General features: G+C 45.1%; 1 protein-coding gene across 2 annotated transcripts in view; it reads left to right on the top strand.

Annotated features, from left to right (window-relative positions):
* Nucleotides 1–21,952, top strand: part of Mindy4 (MINDY lysine 48 deubiquitinase 4) — a 98,073-nt gene that overhangs the window by 19,339 nt on the left and 56,782 nt on the right. For both annotated transcript variants that reach the window (XM_070014297.1, XM_070014296.1), the window contains exon 5: nucleotides 1,617–2,017. In XM_070014297.1, the coding sequence (XP_069870398.1) occupies nucleotides 1,617–2,017 (401 nt within the window). The remainder of the gene's footprint in view (nucleotides 1–1,616; nucleotides 2,018–21,952) is intronic.

Genomic DNA, 21,952 nt, shown 5'->3' with positions numbered 1-21,952 from the left:
TTTGAGTTCCCAAAAAGGGTGTGGGGAAACCTCAGGGGTGAGTGGGCCACACCTTGAGAACTGGTCCTGTCTGTTGTGACATTTAATTCTTCAGTATGTGTACTTTGTTCCTGCGGTGGTATGGGTAACCTGGACCCACTGTACTGTCGGGGTGTGGCCGACAGCTTCTGCTTTTGGTAACTGTTTTGGGAGGCAAGGTTTCCCAGGAAACCTGAATCCTATGAAGGGCATCAAAAGATGTGAAGCTGGATTTTCCCTGGATTTTCTGGAAGCTCTTTGGTGCTTTGGCCACATTTGTTGGTTGCCCAGGAGAAAAGAGCCAAGGTGGGTTAGGCATGTCATCATTTCCACTACTAGGCCAGCTTTGTGATTGAGGGTGAGGTGTCAGGGCTCCTTAGGGATGGTGACTAATACCTTCCTGACTCTGTAGGGATGCCCTGGCAACTTTGGGAGCGTGTTTACAGATTCCATTACACCAGAATCTACATAATTAGCTCTCTTCATTCCAGCCCAGCTGACCATTTGGCACTGAATTATTTCTGGTTTTTGGAAATGCTGAGAGGTCTAGAAAAAAACCTAAACCAAGGAAATGCCTAGTAGGTTTATTTTTGTCCTTCACTTCCATTACTGTCCCACCCCCAGAGATGAGTAAGAGGAGCACTGATTCCCCTAGTTAGTCACAGACAGGAGGAAGGCAATTTCACCTGATTCTTTTATTTCAAAAAAATCAATGAAATCTTTTTTTTTCCTAGTCCTGGGGCTTGAACTCAGGGCCTGGGCACTGTCTCTGAGCTTCTTTTGCTCAAGGCTAGCACTCTACCACTTGAGCCACAGCACCACTTCTGGCCTTTTCTGTTTATGTGGTACTGAGGAATCGAACCCAGGGCTTCTTGCATGCTAGGCACTCTACCACTAAGCCACATCCCCAGCCCCCCAAACCAATCAGATCTTGAGTGTGACCCCAGGGTGGTCTTTTCCTTTACTGATTCACCATCTAGAGGGGCCTGAGATTGAGTGTTACTGGGGATCGGGAACAGTAAAGGTTTGCCAACTCCTGTGATGCCTGCTCTGATAAAGCGCTGCATTCCACCTACCTGCAACCTTTGGGAGGTGATGGCCACCACCCTATCCACCCCCAATCCACCTCCAGCCTGTGGGAGGTGATGACCACCACTCCATCCATCTCCAGCCAACTGATCCGTAACTGGAGGGAAGTGATGGCTACTATTCTGTCTACCTCCAACCCAAGGGAGGTTATGCCTGCCACTCTATCCACCTCCAACCCATAGGAGATGATGGTTGCCATCCTGTCCATCTCCAATCTGTGGGAGGTGATGGCTCTCTGTTCATGTCTAACCTGTGGGAGGTCATGGCTGCCACCCCATCCACCTCCAGCTGAAGCCCTTGTAGTAATGGTGTAAGGAGGGCTATGGACTCTGGAGTCTATATTTTCCATGGTGGTAGCATTGAGTGATACCTCCCAGGACTGGCAGGATGTTAAAAGAAGGGGTTGGAGAGGGAGCAGGCCCCTCTGGGGAAGGGAGATGGGGGAAATAGATGTATTTATTCCAACTCCACTAGGTGGGACCCTCATTGCCTCTGTGGTTGCCCCTCAGGACTCTTTGCGCAAACGCTCTCTGAGGCGATTTCCACCCTCAAACGTCAAGACCCAGCCCACAGAGGAGGAAAGGCCATTGGTACACAAGATTTCTGCCCTTGCCCCGGCCTGTGCAGGCTCTCAGGGGGTACTGGCTTCCAGCAGCAGTTCTGTCTCCAGGAGTTCCCCAGGCCAGCAGAGCAAACCCATCATGGAGAAGCTGGAAATTACCCCCAGCAGACAAGAGCAGCCCCTACAGGACAGACTCAAGCTGAGGAGTCCTTCAGAGGACAGCTCAGCAGAAGATGGTCCTGCAGAGGTACCCTGGAAGATGCACTTGTCTGGTGGGAATTCAAAGACCACCCAGGAGCTACTAGAAAGAACCTTCAAGCAGCGGGACAGCCAGGCTCTTCCTCTCAGGTGAGCTTGCTGAGCAAAGATAGTGACTTTCCAGAGTGCATGCTGCTCAGTCCCTCACGGCCTCCAGGGGGCCTCTGGGACTCCTCAGTCTCCCATTGTCAGCCTTGAAGTGGGCTGGGTGGGTGGTGGTGATCAGCTAGAGGAGAATGGAGTCAGAGGTCATACCTCCAGGGGCTACAAGATATATCCAATCTCTTCTACTTCTTCCCCTAGGTGAAAGAAGGCTTTGATAGACGGCTGGCCCCAAAAGAGTTGCTGCAGTCAGCCAGGCTGCAGCCACTCAGTCTGGCTCTGTATACAAGGTGTTTCCTTGTTTCTAGGTACAGTCAGGAATTGACTCCCACCAGCCTCCTTGCTGACATTTTTTTGCCCTGTTCCCACTCTTATTCTCTTGCAGTAGGCCTGTATGATTCCTGTATGGATATTTATGTTCTACTAATTGTGCACCCCTGGTTGGCTAGGGTATCTTTTTTTAACCTATCATTACATTTGATTATGTGGGATTTTGATGAGTAAGTTCATGAAGGAAGCTGGCTGAGAGATTCCTCCCTCTTGAGACTACCTAATGATGAGGGAAGCGGCCCTTCGGTTTCCCTTCTCTTGAAGAGTTAGTGTAAGATTGTTATACTCCCCTCCCCTCTGTCTCCTCCCCTCTCTTCTACTCTTTGTTGTGTTGATCCTGGGGCTTGAACTCAGGGCCTGGGCACTATCCTTGAGCTTTTGTGCCCAAGGCTGGTGTTCTACCACTTGAGCAATACCTTCACTTCTAGCTTTTTGCTGGTTATTTGGAGATAAGAGTCTCATGGATTTTTATGCTCTGGCTGGCCTTGAACTTTGATCCTCACATTTCATCCTTCTGAGTAGTTAGGATTATAAGTGTGAGCCACTAGTGCCTGGCTTGTGTTGATTATTTGCTGATACAGGGTCACATTTTTTTTATGCCTAGGCCAGGCCAGCCTGGACTTTGATCCTTTTATTGGTGCTTCCTTACATTGCTAGGATGACTGATACATGCAAGTATACCTAGCTGTTCTGCTTCCCTAGTACCTGGGATAACAGGCATGTATTACCATACCAGCCATTGATTGAGATGAAATTTCCAGAACTTTTTGCCCAAGCTGGCCTTGCGCTGTGATCCTCTGAACTCCCAACTTCTAAGTAGCTAGGATTACAGACTTGAGGCACTGGACCTAGTCTAGCTTGTTTGTTGAGATGGGGGTCTTACTGACTTTTTGCCAGGGCTGGCCTCAAAATGATTCTACTAACTTTTTTTCCCAAGCAGGTGAGATTACAGATGTGAGCCACTATGCCTTACTAGTATCTGTTTTTCTTTTGAGTTTGATCATTTTTGCCCTGTTTCTTTGCATTTCTGTATTTTAATTTAATTGAATTATATTACATGTAAATTATTATACTGGCTTTGGTTAATGTTTGCTCCCTTAAAGAGGATTTAATTTCTTTTCAGTAGATATTAATCTCTTATTACCTTTAGACTTAAAATATTACCTCTTATTCAGTTACTTGTCTAATAACTTTATCCATCATGTCCTTTGTTGAACAGGAATCCTTAATTCTATCATAACTAACCCCTTGCTTGGCACATGATTTATACTTTAAAGTCTCCTTTATTAAATTCCTTCTTGATTTTAGATTTTAGTAAGCTTCTCCTACATTTTTTTTCTATTCACATTGTAGTATTGAGCTTTTCTGTTAGGTATTTAAGCTTGTTTATTTGTTGGGATGAAAAAATGTACTTTCATTTTTTCTCTTCATAGTAAGGTGAATTTTCTAGCACTGTTCTCTACATGGCCTTTTCTTTCCTGATTGATTTGTGAAGCCACCTTCACTTTTCACTGAGGTCTACAGACTGGCTTTGTCTCTGAGCTCTCTAGTGTTTTTATGGGTCTTTTCCCTCCCTCTCTCTCTCCCTCTCTCTCCCTCTCTCTCCCTCTCTTTCCCTCTCCCTCCCTCTCCCTCCCTCCCTCCCTCCCTCCCTTCCTTCCTTCTGGTTCCTATGATCTTATAGTCATTACCTTAGTGGAGCTAGTCCTCTTCCTCCTGCCTTCTGAGGTTATTTAGTTGTTTTAGGTCTTAACTCTTTTTACTGGCCTTTCTAGTTTCTGTCATCTAACATGTCTGGCATGTTCTTGGAGAATGGCCTGACCCCTTGCTGTGAATGTCTTGCTCCTGATGCATCATGACAAAATCATGATGTGACTCTACTCCTATATTTTCACCTCCATCCTGTTTTATTATTTCCGTGGCACCTTGCATCTTCTAAGATTCTTCCATTCATTTACTTGTCTATTATGGTCTCCTCCACAATAGATTACAAACTTTATGAAAGCTGGAATTTTTATTATATTCCTTGTGCTCACACAGTGCACTCAGTGAATACTTAATACTACTGTTTTAACAACAGTGGTACTCTAAAGGTGACTGAACTTTGGATATTGGTCTATTTTGTATAAACACTGGTTTACATTCTATGTAAGTTTATTATTTTAATTTGCATAAAAGTTTAATGAGGGAAATACAGTCATAATCCCCATTTAACAAATGAGGAAACTCTCTTGGGAGTACTTTATCTGTCCAGGTCATGCATCTGGTAGGAGTCAGAGCAGGCGTTTGAACCCTGCTGCAGCGTGTGGTGAACACATGATGAATGATGTCAGATCCCTCCAGGCTTGGCCTGTGACTGCTCAGCCTGAGCCCCCAGTGGCTGGAACTCATTGCTTCTATAGCACCTTTGTATGACTCCCCTGTTATGGTCCACTTAACTCAGAGAGCTTTCCTTGCCTTGCCATCCAGTGCTAGAATTGGTTGTTACTGCAGACAGGGATACAGGAGAGTGACCCATATCACATGGAAAGGAATGACTCAGAGCCAGGAGGCCTGACTTCTCCAGTATCAATTTGGTCTTCATTCTGTCCTTACTCACTGGTTGGCCCTGGGTTCATTATTTTCTCTCAGTGTCCCCAGTGTTCCTGACTGTAAAACTTGGCCACTGAATAGATGATCTCCAAGCATTCTCCCAGCTCAATGTATCTTGTTGGCTTAAAATGATTACTTCCAGGCGCTGTGAAGGTGGCTCAGCAGTAGAGCACTTGCCTTGCATGCATGAGGCCCTGGGTTCAATTCCTCAGCACCACATAAGCAAAAAGAAAAAAGCCGGAAGTGGCGCTGTAGCTCAAGTGGTAGAGCACTAGCCTTGAGCTGAAGAGCTGAGGGACAGTGCCCAGGCCCAGAGTTCAGACCCCACGACCAGACCAAAAAAAAAAAAAAAAAAAAGAGAGAGATTACTTCCAGAAGTCTTCTGTGACCTCTGCATGAATCATCCAGTATTTACTAAGAATCTGCTGTATACAGGGCACTTAGGGGTATGACACATTGGCTCTGAGACTAACAATCTAGAGTGACACATGTGCTCTGTTCTTCATAGCCACTGTGGCCTTGGACCCATTATTAAACCTCTAGGGATGACATGAGCCTTCTTGGAAGAGGGGGAGGTAAAAATGCTTCCACAGTCCCTCCTAGCCATGATCAGGTGAGCAGTAAACAGCAGTGTTTAACAGTGTTTAACTTTTATTTTGGTCAAACAGTATCTTATCATCGTTTTTACTTCTCCTTTTCCTAACTCCTCCTTCTTTTACCACTTATCCTGTGCTTTCTGGGCACCATACTAAATGTATTAATTTTTTTTTTTAATACATGAAGGTAGTTGGTGGCTTTTTTTGTTTAGGGGAATGTTTTCCATTTACATAGCATTTTCCCCAACTACTGAATTCTAAACAAATTAAAACAAATAGTATCAGGAAGACTGTTAGATATAGTATCTAACTGGTTAGATATAGTATCTTTGTGATAAAAAGAGGTGAATACAGGGGCAAGTCAAGAAGTCTGGTAGGCTCAAAGCTAGACCTGGATGGTTTCTCCCAGGTGTGGAGGGCCTCCTGGGAAAAGCAGATTGTGTCTGAGGAAAAAGGAATGCCTGTTTAACCATATTCACCCATCTGATAAGTCAGACTTCTTTTAGGGAAGAGTGTGTGAGGGGAGAGTGGAGCAATGATGCTCTCTCCCAGAGGAGAAATGGGTCTCTCTGGGTCACCTGAGCCATCTGTTAGGAACAGGGGCTGGATGTCAGAGAGTGTGGAGAGACACTGGATGTATTTGTTTCCTGTCACTTGTGCAACAGTAACCACAGATTCAGCTGGAGAACAGTACTGATTTGTGATCATGCTGCTGTTGCTGGTGGCTCCTTCCTCTGATTTCAAAGCCAGCCACACTGGCTGAACTACCCCTAGGCTGCCATATTTCTGAGTCTCCTCCTCCCTCCTTCTCCTTCCACTTGAGAGGACCTATCAGACAGCATTCGACCCTGGTTTCCCCAGGCTGCTTTTTCAGGGCAGATTGTTTGCGTTTTGGTTTCATCTACAACCTTATTCCCTCTTGCCAGGCCACTTAACCAGTTCAGGGGTTGGGATTAGGATGAGGTCATTTTTATACCTATGATTAAGGGCAGCTGTTTCTTTTAATATTTAACATTTTTCAGTCTCAGTATAGTTTCTTCTTGCTCAGTTTCCCTTCCTACCACTGTTGGATAGTTTGTGTCATGTTTTATCTTTGCTGGGGGTGGTGGTGGTGGTTCTTCTTTTTCCTCCTCTTCTTGGTTCTGGGATTTGGACACAGGGCCTCATGTTTGCTAGGTAGATACTTTATCTCTGAGACCTGCCTCTAGCCTTTTTTTTTTTTTTTGTACTAGTTAAAATTAGTTAAAAGTGAGATCAGATCTTGCATTTTGCCTAAGCCTATGCTTGGACTGTGATCCTCTGGTTTTATACTTTCCATTGTGGCTGAGATGGTAGGTGTGTGGCACTGCATGTAGCTTTCTTGCTGAGGTAGAGTCTCCATGCTGGCCTGGAACCTCAGCCTTACATGTAGCTGTGATGACAGATACACAGCCCAGTGTGGACAAAGAAGCAGGAAAATTCACAGCTATAGATCCAGAGAGTGTTTGCTGTGATGAGTCTAGAGAGCTCAGGGTAGGTATTAATTCCAGGAGTACTGGTGAGCTTCACCTTGGAGAAAGTGGATATATTCTCAGAATTAAATTTTGAACTTAGAGTCAGTAGAACAGAAGTTTGTTTGGAATTTTAAATAGGATGTTTTAAAAAGCAGAGTGTAATAGATGCTCCTTTGGGACCCACTTGAGTTCCCACCTGACTGTTGGGCTGGAATGGTTCTCATTTTGTGGAGGAAAAATGGCCCCTGAGAGCAGAGGGGCTGCGTTAGGGACTCTACAGGTAGATCACAGCCCTCCTGTGAGCAGTTTCCACTTTGCAGTACACAGGCTTCCCTGAACTCATTACACCTCCATCGCAGCTGCCACCAGCCCACCAGTGATGTCCTTGTGGTCATGTGCTCCTTGCCTTGGTTTTGAGTAATTCCCGAGAAGAAATAAAAACCAGAGAGCAGTGATGGGGAGCACTGAGTACAGGACTGCTATGTTATAAAGGAGGAGCTAGAGAAACCTTCAGTGAGATACCTGGGAGAAAGCCAGGAGACCAGAGGGAGGGGGGTTGCCTTTCAATCCTAGAGACAGATCCCCAGGGAGAGTGGGTCTCTGCATCAGCCTGCTACTTGCTGAGGCTGGCTTCGGTGGAGGAGGAAAAGAGGCAGTGAGAGGATACCCGGGCTTTGTTGTAGGGACTTGGAGTCCTCTGGAGCTCAGGTGTTTCCTTCTGGACACAGAAACACTGTGGAGGCTGGGCAGTGACCTGCTGTGGTCTTACTGATGTTTTGATGGGATTCTTGTGGTTGCATGTTGAGAATGAATTCAGGAGGCTAGCATGGAGGGAGGGGACTGACTGTAGAAGTGTTTGAGAAGGAATTAGCTAGTGGTAGTTGGGTCTAGACAGTGGCAGTATAGGTGGTAAAATGACGCTACATTGTATGATAGGTGGTGAGATAGGGCTACATTGTGTAGACATGGAGATTGATTTGTGGCATAGATGCTTCTGCCTCTGTTTGCAGAGGTAAAGACGACCCATGGGTTTTGGCTGAACAGGCACAGAATTGACTGTCCCTGAAACAACGAACATGGGAGAAATAGGCTTAGGCCTTGGCCACAGGACTGGCACCCTGCTGCTAGTACACCATGCTATTTTCTCTATAGCAGGCCAAGGACAGACTTGGGGGAGGGAGGAAAGTAGGAACAAGCTGCCTTCTAAGCTCACAGCTCCTCATGTCGGGATTTGCAGCCTCTTTGCTCATTTACCCTCACTGGGTCATGTCCTGGTCAATCAGTGAGACAAGAAGTATCTTTGAATGCCTCTTGGTGTACCAGCCCTGCTGTCACTGGGGATGTTGAAAGACAAGTGGCTTCTTGTGTTGGGAATCTGGGGCCTGCTGGGAGGTACCGTGGTGCTAAATAGTAAGGACGACAAGGAGGGATGCTCTTGAGGTCCTAGAAGTATTGGGCATAGAGAGGAATTAGAGAAATTTTCATGGGGAAGCAGCAGCACTGGGCAAGGAGTGGTGGTGAGCTTGGTTCCTAGGTGCCCTCTTGTTTGCATCCTGGAAACAATGGCTTCAAAAACCTCAGAGTCCTAGACTTTGGCCTGATCCAGAAGACAGATCTCCTGACATTGTGCTGTCTAGGTTTTTAGGTGTTTTGCAGAAGAATGGACAGCAGGTGGCAGTAGATCCATGTGTATCTTCATAACACCACTGATGTCTGCTTGCCTCAAAGCATTTCATTCACCAGCACTCACCAAACTATGGCTCATAAGCCTGGGGGAAGGGGAATGTATTCCAAATCTTCTTGGGGCCTCTGATCCTTCCCAAGCCCCCAGATCATGAGTACAAGCCACAGACCACAGGAGCCTGTATGCGTCCAGAGGGAATAGATTCTGCTGGCTTGGTTTGCTCCTTAGTGGAGGATGTGGCAATACTGATTGGTCCCCTCACCTGAGCATTCTGAGTCTAACATCTTAATTCATTCCAATGCATTATTTGGACTTTGACCAGACCACAGAAACTCGTACATAGCTGCCTTTTGTGACTTGCTTGACTGCCAGACACTTTCCTACATGCTGGTTCTCCCACAGGACTATGGGCTTTGGGGAGTTAGTCTCTCTTTGTAACCTTTTCTGAGGTCTCTCTTCTGTGACTGGTCACCCCTGCACCCTTCAGCATGCGCTACATTTGATCTTGTGATTGTGCCCAGTCTGCAGACAGAACCAGTTCTTCTAAGCCTGGCTTCTCCGTGGTAGGACACTTGACATGAGATGCCACTGAAGTGCATGTCACAGGCTACTTGAGGTCCTTCTGGGGGGCTCATGGCTCCTGCTTCTGTGTGGCTATTTTAGCTCCATGTTCCTTCAGTTGTAGGTTTTTCTTTTTTGGTCCAGTCGTGGGTCCTGAACTTTGGGCCGGGGCGTTGTCCCTCAGCTCTTCAGCTCAAGGCTAATGTTCTACCACTTGAGCCACAGCGCCACTTCCGGCTTTTTTCTTTTTGCTTATGTGGTGCTTGAGGAATCGAACCCAGGGCCTCAGGCATGCAAGGCAAGTGCTCTACCACTAAACCACCTTCCCAGCCCTTAAAGGGTTTTATTTATTTATTTTTTTTGTTGTTGTTGTTTGGGTTTTTTTTTTTAACTGTATTTTTTTTGTCTTTTCTTTTTTGGTACTGGGGATTGAACCCAGGACGTTGCACTGCTAGGCAAGCGCTTTGCCACTGAGCTACATCCCAGCTCAGTTGTAGGGTTTTTAAGTCTTTCATCCAATGGATCTTCTGGGGGAGAGAGACTTCCCATGACACAGATTTCCTTTGAGATAAAAAAAATATGGCTATCAGCAGGTAGAAGGGTTAGTGATCTCATTTTGTCTATCCGTAGACATTGATGTGGCAACTCCAAGGTCTTCCCATCACTGGGCCTTATTGGCTCTTCCTAAGGTCCCTGAGGCCTGGTGTGTAGGGCAGGGAGACGTCCTGTGCTATCAGAAGGAAGCCATTGAGAGACTCAGAGGTAATTTTTGGAAGTTGAGTGTGGGAGAGCTGGGTAAGTATTATTGAGATTCTTCTTTCCTGTGTATTTTCTTTTTAACTCCAAAGCTGTCTGCCAAATAGCTTTTACAGGTCCCAGTTACTACAGCCTCAAAGTAAAAGCCCACATGGAGGTCAGTAAGATGAGGTCAAGGAGTGAGGCAAGTGAGGTATCAGGACACAGCACATCTGGAAGAAGGGCAGTCACCTTGGAGGGAGTGCTTCCTGGAATATTGCATCCTAAGTCTCCTCCTTGTTACACTCTCATCTGAGCCTGGCTAAAAGAGTACACCTTTTGTTCTTTCAGTGTTATGGGTACCTCATAGTATAGAGTAATACTATGAAGATTGGACCATTTGCTTGTCTTTCCCCATCTATATCTATAGACTTGCAATAACAATGTTGAGTAGCTGAGAATGGACTCAGAAAGGAGAAGGGAAGGGAAGATTTTACTGATGTTCCGTAAGATCAATGTTATAAAACTTAAAACTGATATTTAGTAGAATTGAAGCAATTTGAAATTTCATCTTTCAGGTTTTCTTACTGACATTAATTACCTCATTAATTTTTTTTATTCATACAGTCATTTAACGAACTAATCACCCAACCATCCAACCAACACAACCATCCTTCCATTTAACCAACCAATTAGCTTAACCTACCAATCAACCAGCCAACCAGTCAACTCAACCCAGCCAACAGAACCAGCCCCAACAAGCTACCCAGCCAGCCAAACCTCCCCACCTATCTGCTCAAATTTCAATACCCTACATTGGCCATCTGAAATCTTGCCTTCCTCAGGATAACTTCTTCTTGATTGCTTCCTTGTTCCTAGATTACCACTCAGAGCATATACCACATTGAAGAAAGTTGAATGAGCTACTTTGCTCCTCCTACTGGGCTGGTACCAGCTCTATTTCTTCCAGTGTTACTCAGAATTGTTCTAGTAAATAACAGTGGAGATGAGTTACTGGCTTTGCTGAGTTGAGTGAGAAGTGAAATGGTGAAGTATTTCCCTCTGCCATACAACTTACAGAAGAACTGGATTAGTGACCTAGAAATGACAGGCAGTACCTTTCTTGGGCCAAATAGATGATGCTACTTGAAATGCCTTTGAATCTTATAGGAGACAGTTGCCTGGGTGAGGCAGGGCTGAGTGGAACCTTGAAGGCTGAGTGGCACTTGATTAGCCTGGTTGAGGATGAGTGAAAGGTCTATTTCTTCTCTTCTTTCCTCCTAGCCTGGGATGTTTCTAAGGAAGAGCTGGCTGGTGTCCATGGGTCTCATTCCTAAGGACCAGAGTGGCTCTTTGGTTCCTCCTTGGCTCTTTTCCCTAGGGTGTGCCTGTTCAGACATTTCTGGATGGAGGGCTGTGGGAAAGAGCAGGGGCCTGTGTGCTGAGTTCCCCTAAGAGATTGGAAGGGCACAGAGAACTAGGGAAAGACGGACTTCTTTGTTCCTCCGAGAGCCAGAATCCTTCCCTGTCATATCCCATTCTGTCTTAGTGGAGAGGACACTGTGATTCCCTGGTTGGTTTTTCTAAATGCTAGCCAGGAACAATTCTATGCTTTACTCCCAGGGAGAGTGGAAAAGACTGCTTTGAAGCAGTTGAACCACTGGCATTTTGTACAGTTTCTCAGATCACAAATATGACTTGCCAGGATGGCTTCCTGCATGTGGACGGCCAGATTTTGCATGTGTGCTTCATTCCAGAAAATTTTACTTTGTTTTTTCTGCTCATTCCTCAAGAAGTTACTAAAGTCATGGGGTTTCTTTCATTTCCGATTCAGGCCAGACTTGGCCATGGACCTCTTAGAAGTGGAACCTTTTCCCAATTTTTTATCTTAGTCTAGATGCACTGTATTTAATTTTGTTCAATTCAGTGAAACATTTGTGAGTACTTATTGCTAGTTCATAAATGGTGTTGGGGAGAGATGTGGAAGGTGAGGTTCTTGTCCCCAAGGGCCTGAGGAATCCTTGCACATATGTGCCCCAATATTAAGTGGGGAAGAGACAATGACAGGGAGATGGCCAGAGAGCAGGGATAATGATTATTGAGTACTCGCTCAGGATTTGACCAGCACTTTTAAGGTATTGCGTATAGTACCTTATTTAACTAGTAGCAGCACTACAAAGGTTTTTGGATCCACTTGACAGGTGGGGAAACCATGGCACAGAATGGTCAACCAATGTGAGTCTGTGCAGGAAGTGTGGCTGAAGAGGTCTCTTCCACCCTGTCCCTGGCACCACCCAGACCATCTTCAGGAGGCAGGAGATCGGCAGATTTGGGACCATAGGAGGTGGGACGTATGCTGGGTGGGATGCATGTGGTAGGGAAGGGGTGCTGTCAGTACCCCATTCATACTCTGCCATGCTCTATATCGATACTTGATGTAGTGATGATCCCCTCAGGCCTTACAAGTTCCTACAGTGCCTTTTAAGGCCTCAGTGAAAGAGCTTATTCTGCTCTTCAGTTTCTGACTTATTTGAAATTTGTTTCTTAAGCAGAGCTTTGTCAAGTTATGGAAGACTGCTAGTTGGGGAACACTGCATTTTATTGTATTGTAAGACTTTGAAATTCAGCTTGCTGTGTAACATATTTAGTAACTCTTAGCATGATGAGGTTGAAAAGGCCTGGATTTAGAATGAGATGGATTTAGGTTCAACTTCCAGCTCTGCCACATACTACTCTATTTTCAACCCCATGTGACCCAAGGTTTAGTTTCTTCATCTAAAAATTGGGTGATAATACTTACCTTTTTAGGATTATTGTTATGAGGAACAAATTAAACAAGATATATAAAATATTTGGTCTACAACCTATTTTAATACCATTACCCCCTTCCCAATTTGGTCAGTCTTTTTTAGAGATGAATATGTTCTTGAGTAGGTGGGATTTATGGGGGGATGAGACATAAGGTTGTCATTAGTTTGGGAAAGACTGTGTTGGCTGGAGGGAAATGCTCAGATACTCAGTGGGGGCTGTGGGCAATGGAGATGAGAGCCTGAGTTCCTGCCCCTGTGACTCACAGCAAGTGTCTTCCAATAGCCAGGCACTCAGTAAGCCCCTGGAATGCATTTGTGCTTGAATGGACTTGCCTTCCGGGGTCATTTCCCCTTTATGAGACAGGGAGAAGTAGGTCCCTGCTAAAGCTCTCATGCACCCTCTTTTCCTACAGCTCTCCCACGGCCCTGTTTGCTCTGTGGGTTGGAACAGTGGCTGCCTCTGGAGCCCACATGGCTGTGATCTTCCATCTTACCTTGCTGCTCTGCCTGGGCCAGCGCATCATTAGCTTCAGTGAAGGGCTGGGCTGATGAAGTCTTTGAGAGGAGGCTGTATTCCTGAGTGATAATGTGCCTCCCAGTGGTCCCCATCTTGTTCAGCTTCTTTCCCTGTAAGTAAAAATTCTTTTGAAATGAGCAGAAAAGTCAGTCAGGCATTCTGGAAATGTCGCTGGCGGAAGCCAGTCCCAGAACTCTGCTCCAGCTGAGGACCTGAGACTGTTTGTGATGCTTATTACATTACATCCCCCTTCTCAAGAGCAGTGAACATTGAGCGCCCTCTTCCATGGAAGGCAATTTTGACAGGTGTCCAAGGGCCAGTCCTGGAGCTGCCAAGCACCCACCACACAGATTCCTCAGCCTAGATTCTTCCCTGACTACACCAAAGCTTCCAAACAAATCTCAAGTCACTTTTCAGCCTTGACTTGAATAGAGACCCTTAAAAACCAATACTTTCTAGGAGAGATTAGAGGAAGAGAAGTTGAAAGTATCCATTTCAGATCATAAACAAAAGAGGATGTGGCCCACTTAATATTTAATCAAGACATTAGAACTAATTCCTTTTAAAGACAAAAGGGCATGTGCTGCTGATACAGGGGTCTGGGAATGCTTAGGCAAGGGTCCTGGATTTAAAAATGTGTCATCATACAAATAAGCCCACATAGCTTGTGTAGGAGAGGCAGGCTGAAGCACTTAGAAGTGATATATCAGGATGTTGCAACTTAACTTTCAAATACTTAAGCAAAAAACGTGTGTGTGTGTGTGTGTGTGTGTGTGTGTGTGTGTGTGTGTGTGTGTGTGTGTGTGTGTGTGTGTGTGTGTGTGTGTGTGTGTGTGTGTGTGTGTGTGTGTGTGTGTGTGTGTGTGTGTGTGTGTGTGTGTGTGTGTGTGTGTGCCTTTGCCTGTAGAGAGGGAAAATGTCAACTTATTGTGAGTGAAAGGTATGCTGGTTGTGCGTTTATTCTTCCAGTTCTTCTTGTGGCTTAATGGTTTTCAAAATAAAGGGAGGTTGAAAGCTCATGGGACAGACAGGGAGAGGGGTAGTTAATGGAATCTGTCATATATCTCTCAGTGAATATCAGAAAAACAGCGTAATAGGGTTGTAGTGGGTCTGACATCTGAGTGAGGTGATGGCATAAAACCAGCTGCTCCAAGGAACCTGAGGAGAGGCCCCTGCCCAGCTGATGCTGGACCTTCAAGGTACTGGCAGCACTCAGAGGCTCCAGATGCACACAAAGCAGCCTGCTTGGGTGACACTCCAGAGGGTAGCCCCGTCACCTGCCGACCACCCTGCTAGGACTGAAACTTCTCCCCACCCTCTGGGGAGACATTTCCCCAAACCCTCATACTTTGATGATATCCATATCGTGAAGCTCAGCGTGACATTTAAACAGTGGACTGCCTGACGTGGTTCTGTTTCAGATGTTTTTGTTTGTTCTGGAAATTGTTCCAGATAACTTTGGTCACAGCTCTTCCTGTTGGCTACTTGCTGGGGCCATTGCTAACCCACATGGTAGATCCAGAGAGGCCTGTGGTTTGGGTCTCTGTGGTCTGGGTCCCATCACCCCCACTTGGGTGGAGGGAGATGATGGCAGGAGGGTATAGCTGAACTCTGGGGATAGAGGATCTGTGTGCTCAGCCTCCCACAGCAGTGTTACATTCACATCCTCTGGAACCTGAGGGACTAGGCCCTTGCAAAAAGGCTTTATTCTGCTTCTGCAGTAGTTTTGCTTGTTAACTGAGAAAAAAAGGTCAGGTTACTGATCTTTTTTTTCTCTTTTACTTAGAAACTCATGTGGAATATTGTTACCTGGGAGGGTAACAATTTGGGAGGGAAACTTGCCTGTGCTAACACTTTAAATCCCTGCTTGCTGACCTCTTGAGACAGGCCTTGTGCTCCCCTGCTGTGAGGTTTATGGAAAGTTTCAGTACTATCTCCCTGATCCCATGACTAGCTGTGTTCTCAGCCAGCTTCCAGCCTCATAGTGCATCCCCACCTGCCGTAGGACTCCCCACCCAGGAGCCACCTGAGAACCTCTCCTGAAAGGCAGGAGCCTGCAACTCTGAAGGAGCCCAAGAACACTCACACCCCATTTCACATGAGCAGCTGCCAGAAGAGGCACAAGAGGCAGCCAGCTGACTCAGGGACACCTCTGATTTTAGTTTAGAGTATGCTGGTCCCAAGTTGGGGCTGGCTTGTTCATGGAACATTCCACAAAAGTGTAGCACTCCCAAGTTTACAAAGCTGACTTGGGTTTAGAGCAACATGTTTCTCCTTCGTAGAAAGGCCCAGAGAACAGCCAGTCCTCTGTGCTTGGAGAGTAGGTACAGATTTCCTGGAGGTTCTTTTTTCTCGATGACAGTGTGAGTGGAAGGAAGAGTAGGAGCTGCCTTGGCATGGCCTTTCTGTCCTAACAAGGGCCAGACAGAAAGTCCTAGTAACCCACCAGGGTTACTCACCAGATGCAGAGGGCCTTGGATTCTGAGGATTCATGCATCAATGAAGTGAAGACAAATGAATGAAAAAAAAAAACTGGGGGACTTAACATCAGTTTCAGAGACCAATTCAGATTATGTAGGCCTGAAATTTATATAAGCTGAGCAGTCTTTTAAGGAAAGGGGTATAAAAGTATCTCATTTTTGAAAATTTCCAAAATTACAAACCATGCTAACACATTTCTAAGGCCTTTGGAAGATAGTCCCTACAGCTTAAGTCCTGTTAATGAAATGGTAAAACAGACACTGTTCAGGTTGTTATTATAATTCTAGCAAAGAAAGGACATTAAAACAACTTTATGAAATTTCAGACAGTTAAATAGACAGTAACTTGAAATTAAAGCCCTATCTTCAAAGTGAGGTGCTTTATGCATCACCTCACTGTTGTTTCTCATTGTCCTTATGTCATGATGGACCTGGGTTTCATGAGCTGGGTGTGGCAGGCAGTTGACTGTCTTAATTTGTAAAGTCATTATGCTGCTTACCATGCAAAACTTCTATGAGAGTTAAATTTAAAAATGTGCTCAGTAAGTGCATGGGAAAATAGAGATGCTTTTCGGGTAAGCAGTGACTACTTCAAGGGCACAGTTGATGTGTTGCAGAACCCAAGTGTCCCAGGGAGGAAGCACTAGCTAAGGGAAGTCTCACTTAACACCCAAGGCTGCATGAAGAAATCATGAGCTCCAAGAATACGATTTAAGCACAAGTCTTGCCATTCTCAAAGCAAACAGACCTATCTTTGTCCTTCCAAATGGAGTCAAGCCTTGAGAGACAGTGCTGTTTCAAACTGCTCCTGGCTCTTTGAGGAAGGCTCACAGTAGGGAATGTTGTGTAGAGTTCAGAATGAAAATTCTTTATTCTAAGTTGTTTTTGCTACTCTTTGGCATGTTTAACCAAACAGAGTGGAGTGGATTGAATGTTTGCTGGGACCTCTTGGCATGGATTACTTCCCTGGATATGTTTATTTGGTCCTTGGAACTGTAAAGGGCAGGACTGGTGCTCATCATGGCTTCTCTTCACAACTAAGCAAACATCTCCACACAGCTTTCCAGTCCCCTTTAGAGACCAGTGGCAACTTTTCTGTAATGCCTTCCTGGCAGCCTGGCAGACTTTCCAGCTATGAGGAGACAGTCTTGGAACCCTTGCCCCTGGTAGAACTGTCCTAGGGTGCTGGTTCCACTCAGGAGCAGGTCAGGCTTTCCCAGTTGGAAGCATCATCAGTGGTCCTGCAGCTGCTATGAAAGCTGTGTCCTGCTCAGAGCCAGGGCTCCTGGGGCATGGGTAAGGACCTCCAGCATCAGCCTGCCCTTTGGGCTCATTCAGCCCCTTGCATTAGGCATACTTTGGTCGAATCTAACAGTCCATGGAGTGCCAGGTTATGGTGAAGAAAGCTCATGGCTAGCACTATAATATTTGATGTGTCAGAAGAATGGCTACTTAGTGAAGTTGGCCATGTTTCAGGGATGAATTCTGTAGAGCGTTTCCCTCAAGAAAACATTTCATCGTGGAGCATCATCCTCTTTTTGTTGCCTGTGGATCAAGTCCTACCTCCTGTACCAGCCACCTTGTGAAGCTGAGCTTAACCACACCCAGGAGACTTCAGCCCCAGACAAGGTCAAGAAGACATGAAGATAAAATCTTGCTGGATTTTCTCCCATCTGCCAGGGCAGAACATCTTATCCTCATGCATCCTGGGTCCTAAGCATGAGATGCGTGAAGCTGGGATGAACTGTGTGGCTTTGCCTGCCACCCAGGGGATCTTGGGAGAAGTTCTTATTTCTCCTCCCCCATTACCTGCAGGCTGCCAGGTTGGGCTAGGTCTGGATTTGCTTCACAACCTGCATACTGGATGTCGGTGCCCAGGTTAATTCTGAGCTCTCAGATTCCAGAGAACATCCACTAAATACCAATTGTATGCTACGGCTTGAGCCAACAGAAGATTGGGAGAACAACATTAAAGAAGGTCATATCTAGTACAGTTTTGTTTTGCAAATTCTTTGAAGGAAGGAGACTAGGATTTTTGTTTCTCTGTTCCTGGAATGTTCCAGAGTCCATCCTGACTCATGGAATAGATATACAGGAAGGAGAATGTCGGACTTGATTTTGAGTCTTGCTCATGCTCTGCATACTTCTTGTTGAGGGCGCGTGCCAAAGCCTGTCAGGAGGGACACATACGGAAAGAGAGTTAAGCTGAGAAGTCATCACTCTGAAGAACAATGGTTCAGGAGGCAGGAGTACAGCATGTGTTCTCTCCAGCCAAACAGCCTGGCCCGATGGCTTTTCCAGGAGGATGCAGGGCCATCAGGACCCTCCACCCCAATCTGTCCTCACCAGGCGATGCCTATCTTTGTCCTACCTTCGTCATCATGGACCCGGATGAGGAAGATGTGGGTATGCATCCCAATTCCCAATTAGGGATTTTTTTTACTCATTTCAGGAAGATCATTTATTTGGATTGAATTGTTAAGGCAGATTGTTTTCACAGTGTTTCAACCAGAGAGCTTTCTCACAGGAAATATCAGACCAGGCAATTATAGTCAAGTTTTCCACATCCTTAAGAGGAAAGGAAAGAGAGAGGGAGGGAGAAAGGGAGGCCATAACATTTTCTCTATATGTCTCAAGTCTACGCCAGAACACTAACCACTGTGGGCATTTACAGAGGTCACCACATGTTGTGAACATAAGAATACTCGGTGACTTCTGGATAACCTAGTCCCTCTTGAGACTGCATGTTCCTTATGATTTAATTTTAAAAACGCCTGCTGATCTAGTGGTAGAGGGAGGTGGAGGAAGCCCTCACAGGCCTGGACACCTCCCATCCGTCCAACTGGCCCTCAGCAGTAGAGGCTTGGGGGTACGCCTTTCCTCTACCAGTACCCATAGCTGACCCTGAGGGCTAGGCCAGGTGACCTCCCAAGGCTGTCCATCCAATTGCGGCTCTGGACCTCATCTTTCCCTTGGGGGAGCACTTGGCTCAGGCTCCATAGGGAGCCAAAGAGAAATGGGAAGTGGGAAAGTTCTGAGGAGAATAATTTCGATTTTTTAAAAACCTTTTTTGTATCAGCTTGCTCTCAAATTTGTGGCTCACAGACCTTTCAGCATTCAGTCTTCTGTGCCCACCATCTAAGAGCAAGGATGCAGGATAGGGGGGCTACAGAGGGCTTGGAGTGGGGTGGGTCTGAAGGGCTGAAGTCCAGGACTACTAGATGTACTGTCCCCACAGCCCTTCCAAGAGGGCTGAGGCAAAAGTGGAGACAAGACTCAGCTGCTGCTCATTGGCTTGCCTGCCCTTTCCCTCTGTGGAAACCCTGGATTCTGCACTTCCCCCTCCCCTCATGTATTTCAGGTGTAAGTCCTTCAGGAGCTAGTGTGTTCTGGTTACTCTTAAGTTTTTAATCATAATTGTCTAAAAGTTCAAGTTTAATCACTATCTTGACATCCTCAAAAAAATGAAAGGGCTGGATGTCAGTGGCTCATGCCTATAATCTTAGCTACTCAGGAGGCTGAGATTGAGGATGGTGGCTTGAAGCCAGCCTGGACAGGAAAGTCTGGGAGATTCTTGTTTCCAATTAACCATCAAAAAGCTGGAAGTAGAGGTGTAACTCAAATGGTAGAGTACTAACCTTGAGCAAAAGAGGTAAGGGGAGGCTGGAATGTAGCTTAGTGGGAGAGTGCTTGTCTAGCATGCATGAAGTTTGATTCCTTAGTACCACATAAATAGAAAAAGCCAAAAGTGGCGCTGGGCTCAAGTGGCAGAGTGCTAGCCTTGAGCAAAAGAAGCGCAGGGACAGTGCCCAGGTCTTGAGTTCAAGCCCCAGGACTGGCAAAAAAAAAAAAAAAAAAAAGGTAAGGGATAGCTTGGAGGTCTCAAGTTCAAGCCCTTCCAGTATTGACACATATGCACATGCATGCACGCATGTATAAAAGGATTTTAGAAAGTTTTAACTCTGAAATGGTCATTTTGCTTCCACAGTCCTTGCTTATTGTCTCTCATTTCTGTTTTACTTTGTTTAAAGTCCTCCCAGATTAGCTGTGGTTGTTATACTGTGATTGCTTTAATTTAAATTTTTTTCAGACTTCTTTTCTCATTATTGCTCTGTATTCTCTTATTTACTCTTCTCTGGTTCATCTTCCTTCTTCTGACACAAGCTCTTTAGAAGATTACTCAGTGAAGCTCTTTGAGAGTAAATTTCATTCTTTGCTCCAAAATGTCTTCCCTTTGTCCCTATCTTCAGTGATTTATTTTCAGCTAAGGATGTCCAGGTTGACAGATACATTTCTCATCACTCTGAAGATGTTGTTTTTTTGTCTTACAGACTTACTTAAAAAATCCTGTTGTTGCCGGGCGCTGGTGGCTCACGCCTGTAATCCTAGCTACTCAGGAGGCTGAGATCTGAGGATCGCGGTTCAAAGCCAGCCCGGGCAAGAAAGACCATGAGACTCCTATCTCCAATAAACCACCAGAAAACCAGAAGTGGCGCTGTAGCTCAAGTGGTAGAGCGCTCGCCTTGAGCTGAAGAGCTGAGGGACAGCGCCCAGGCCCAGAGTTCAAGCCTCACGACCGACCAAAAAAAAAAAAAAAAAAAAAAAATCCTGTTGTTATTATAAAGGTGATGTACAGAGGGGTTATAGTTACATAAATCAGGTAATGAGTACATTTCTTTTTGGACAATGTCACCCCTTCCCTTGCTCTCTCCCAGTTTTTCCCTTCAATCCCACCTGCAAGTTTTATAGTTCATTTTCAACATAGTGTCCAGTGAATATCATTGTTGCATTTGTTCACTCTTTGTCCCTCTCTTTCTGTGTTTCCCTTACGCTCCCGAAGACACATAAATGAACATACTGAACAAAAAGGAAAAAAAAAACCAAAAATAGCAAAAAAGAAAAACTTCTTATTTTCATTTCAATAAATATTATTTTGTATGATCTGATGCACATAGGCATTGTGCCTGGCTTTCTGAGTGGTTTACTGGAGGTAAGAGTCTCACGGACTTTCCTGCCCGGGCTGGCTTTGAACTGCAATCCTCAGATTTCTGCCTCCTGAGTAGCTAGGATTTCAGGTGTGAGCCACTGGCTCATTGTGCTTTTCTTTTTTAAAAAATTTTTTTATATATATAGCTTTTATTGTGAAAATACTGTACAGAGGGGTTGCAATTACATGGGCAAGATAATGAGTACATTTCTTATCAAGCATTGTAGCCTCCTCCTTTGTTTCCCCTTCCCATCCCTTCCCAGCCTCCCCTCGCCCCTCCATTGTGCCTTTCTTACAGCCTTACCTTTGAGAAGTCACTACTATTTGCTCTGTGACTTAAAACTCTCTTTGGTATCTGGTAGTTTCAGTGTGACATATCTAAGTGTGCATTTAGTTTTATATGTCTCATTGAGGCTTGGAATATCTGGGCTGGTATCTGGAAAGTTTTTAGCAATGTTTTTTTTTAGTGTTTTCCTTTCTCACATTCCATTTTCCTTCTATAATTTCTTTCCTTCTATAATTTCTGCGTCTCTTATATACTCTTTCAATATTGTTTTGTTTTGACTGAATTGTATTCCAGGCAAGGTTCTTGTCAGTTATCTCTTCACTGTGTGCAACATAGAGTTTAAGATTACCAAAAGTCTTTTCTTAACTTTAAAAAAGTTCAAATCTGTAGAAAAGTTGAAAAAATTGCATAATGAACACTTAATGTACCTTTCACCTAAATCCAGCAACTGTTAATATTTGGCCAAATTTATTCTTTGCTCTCACCTTTCCTCTTCCACAATATATACTACATGTTTATATATATACATGGATTTGTATGAAACTGAGTAACTCAGTTTCTTGGCATTTCATTCCTAACATTTCAGCTTATATTTCATAAGGACAAGCAAGTTCTACCACACAGTCACAGTGCCATTCTCACACATGAGAAACTGCACATTATATACCTACATCATGTAATCTGGAGCCCTGAGTAAATTTCTCTTAGATGTCTCCCAAATGATCCTTGAAGCTTTACTTTTTCAACCCAAGGTCCAGTTAGCATTTACTTACTTTATTGGTTGATATGCCTCGCTGGTGTCAAGTTTTTAGTTTTCAAGTTTTCTTTAAGAATGTAGGCTTGTTGTCTTCT

This window comes from Dipodomys merriami, unplaced genomic scaffold (assembly GCF_024711535.1).
Source record: "Dipodomys merriami isolate MVZ:Mamm:240054 unplaced genomic scaffold, mDipMer1.0.p SCAF_94, whole genome shotgun sequence".
NCBI classification, from domain to species: domain Eukaryota; kingdom Metazoa; phylum Chordata; class Mammalia; order Rodentia; family Heteromyidae; genus Dipodomys; species Dipodomys merriami.
The sequence above is the reverse complement of the archived record's forward strand: the minus strand, read 5'-3'. Positions and strand labels throughout refer to the sequence as shown.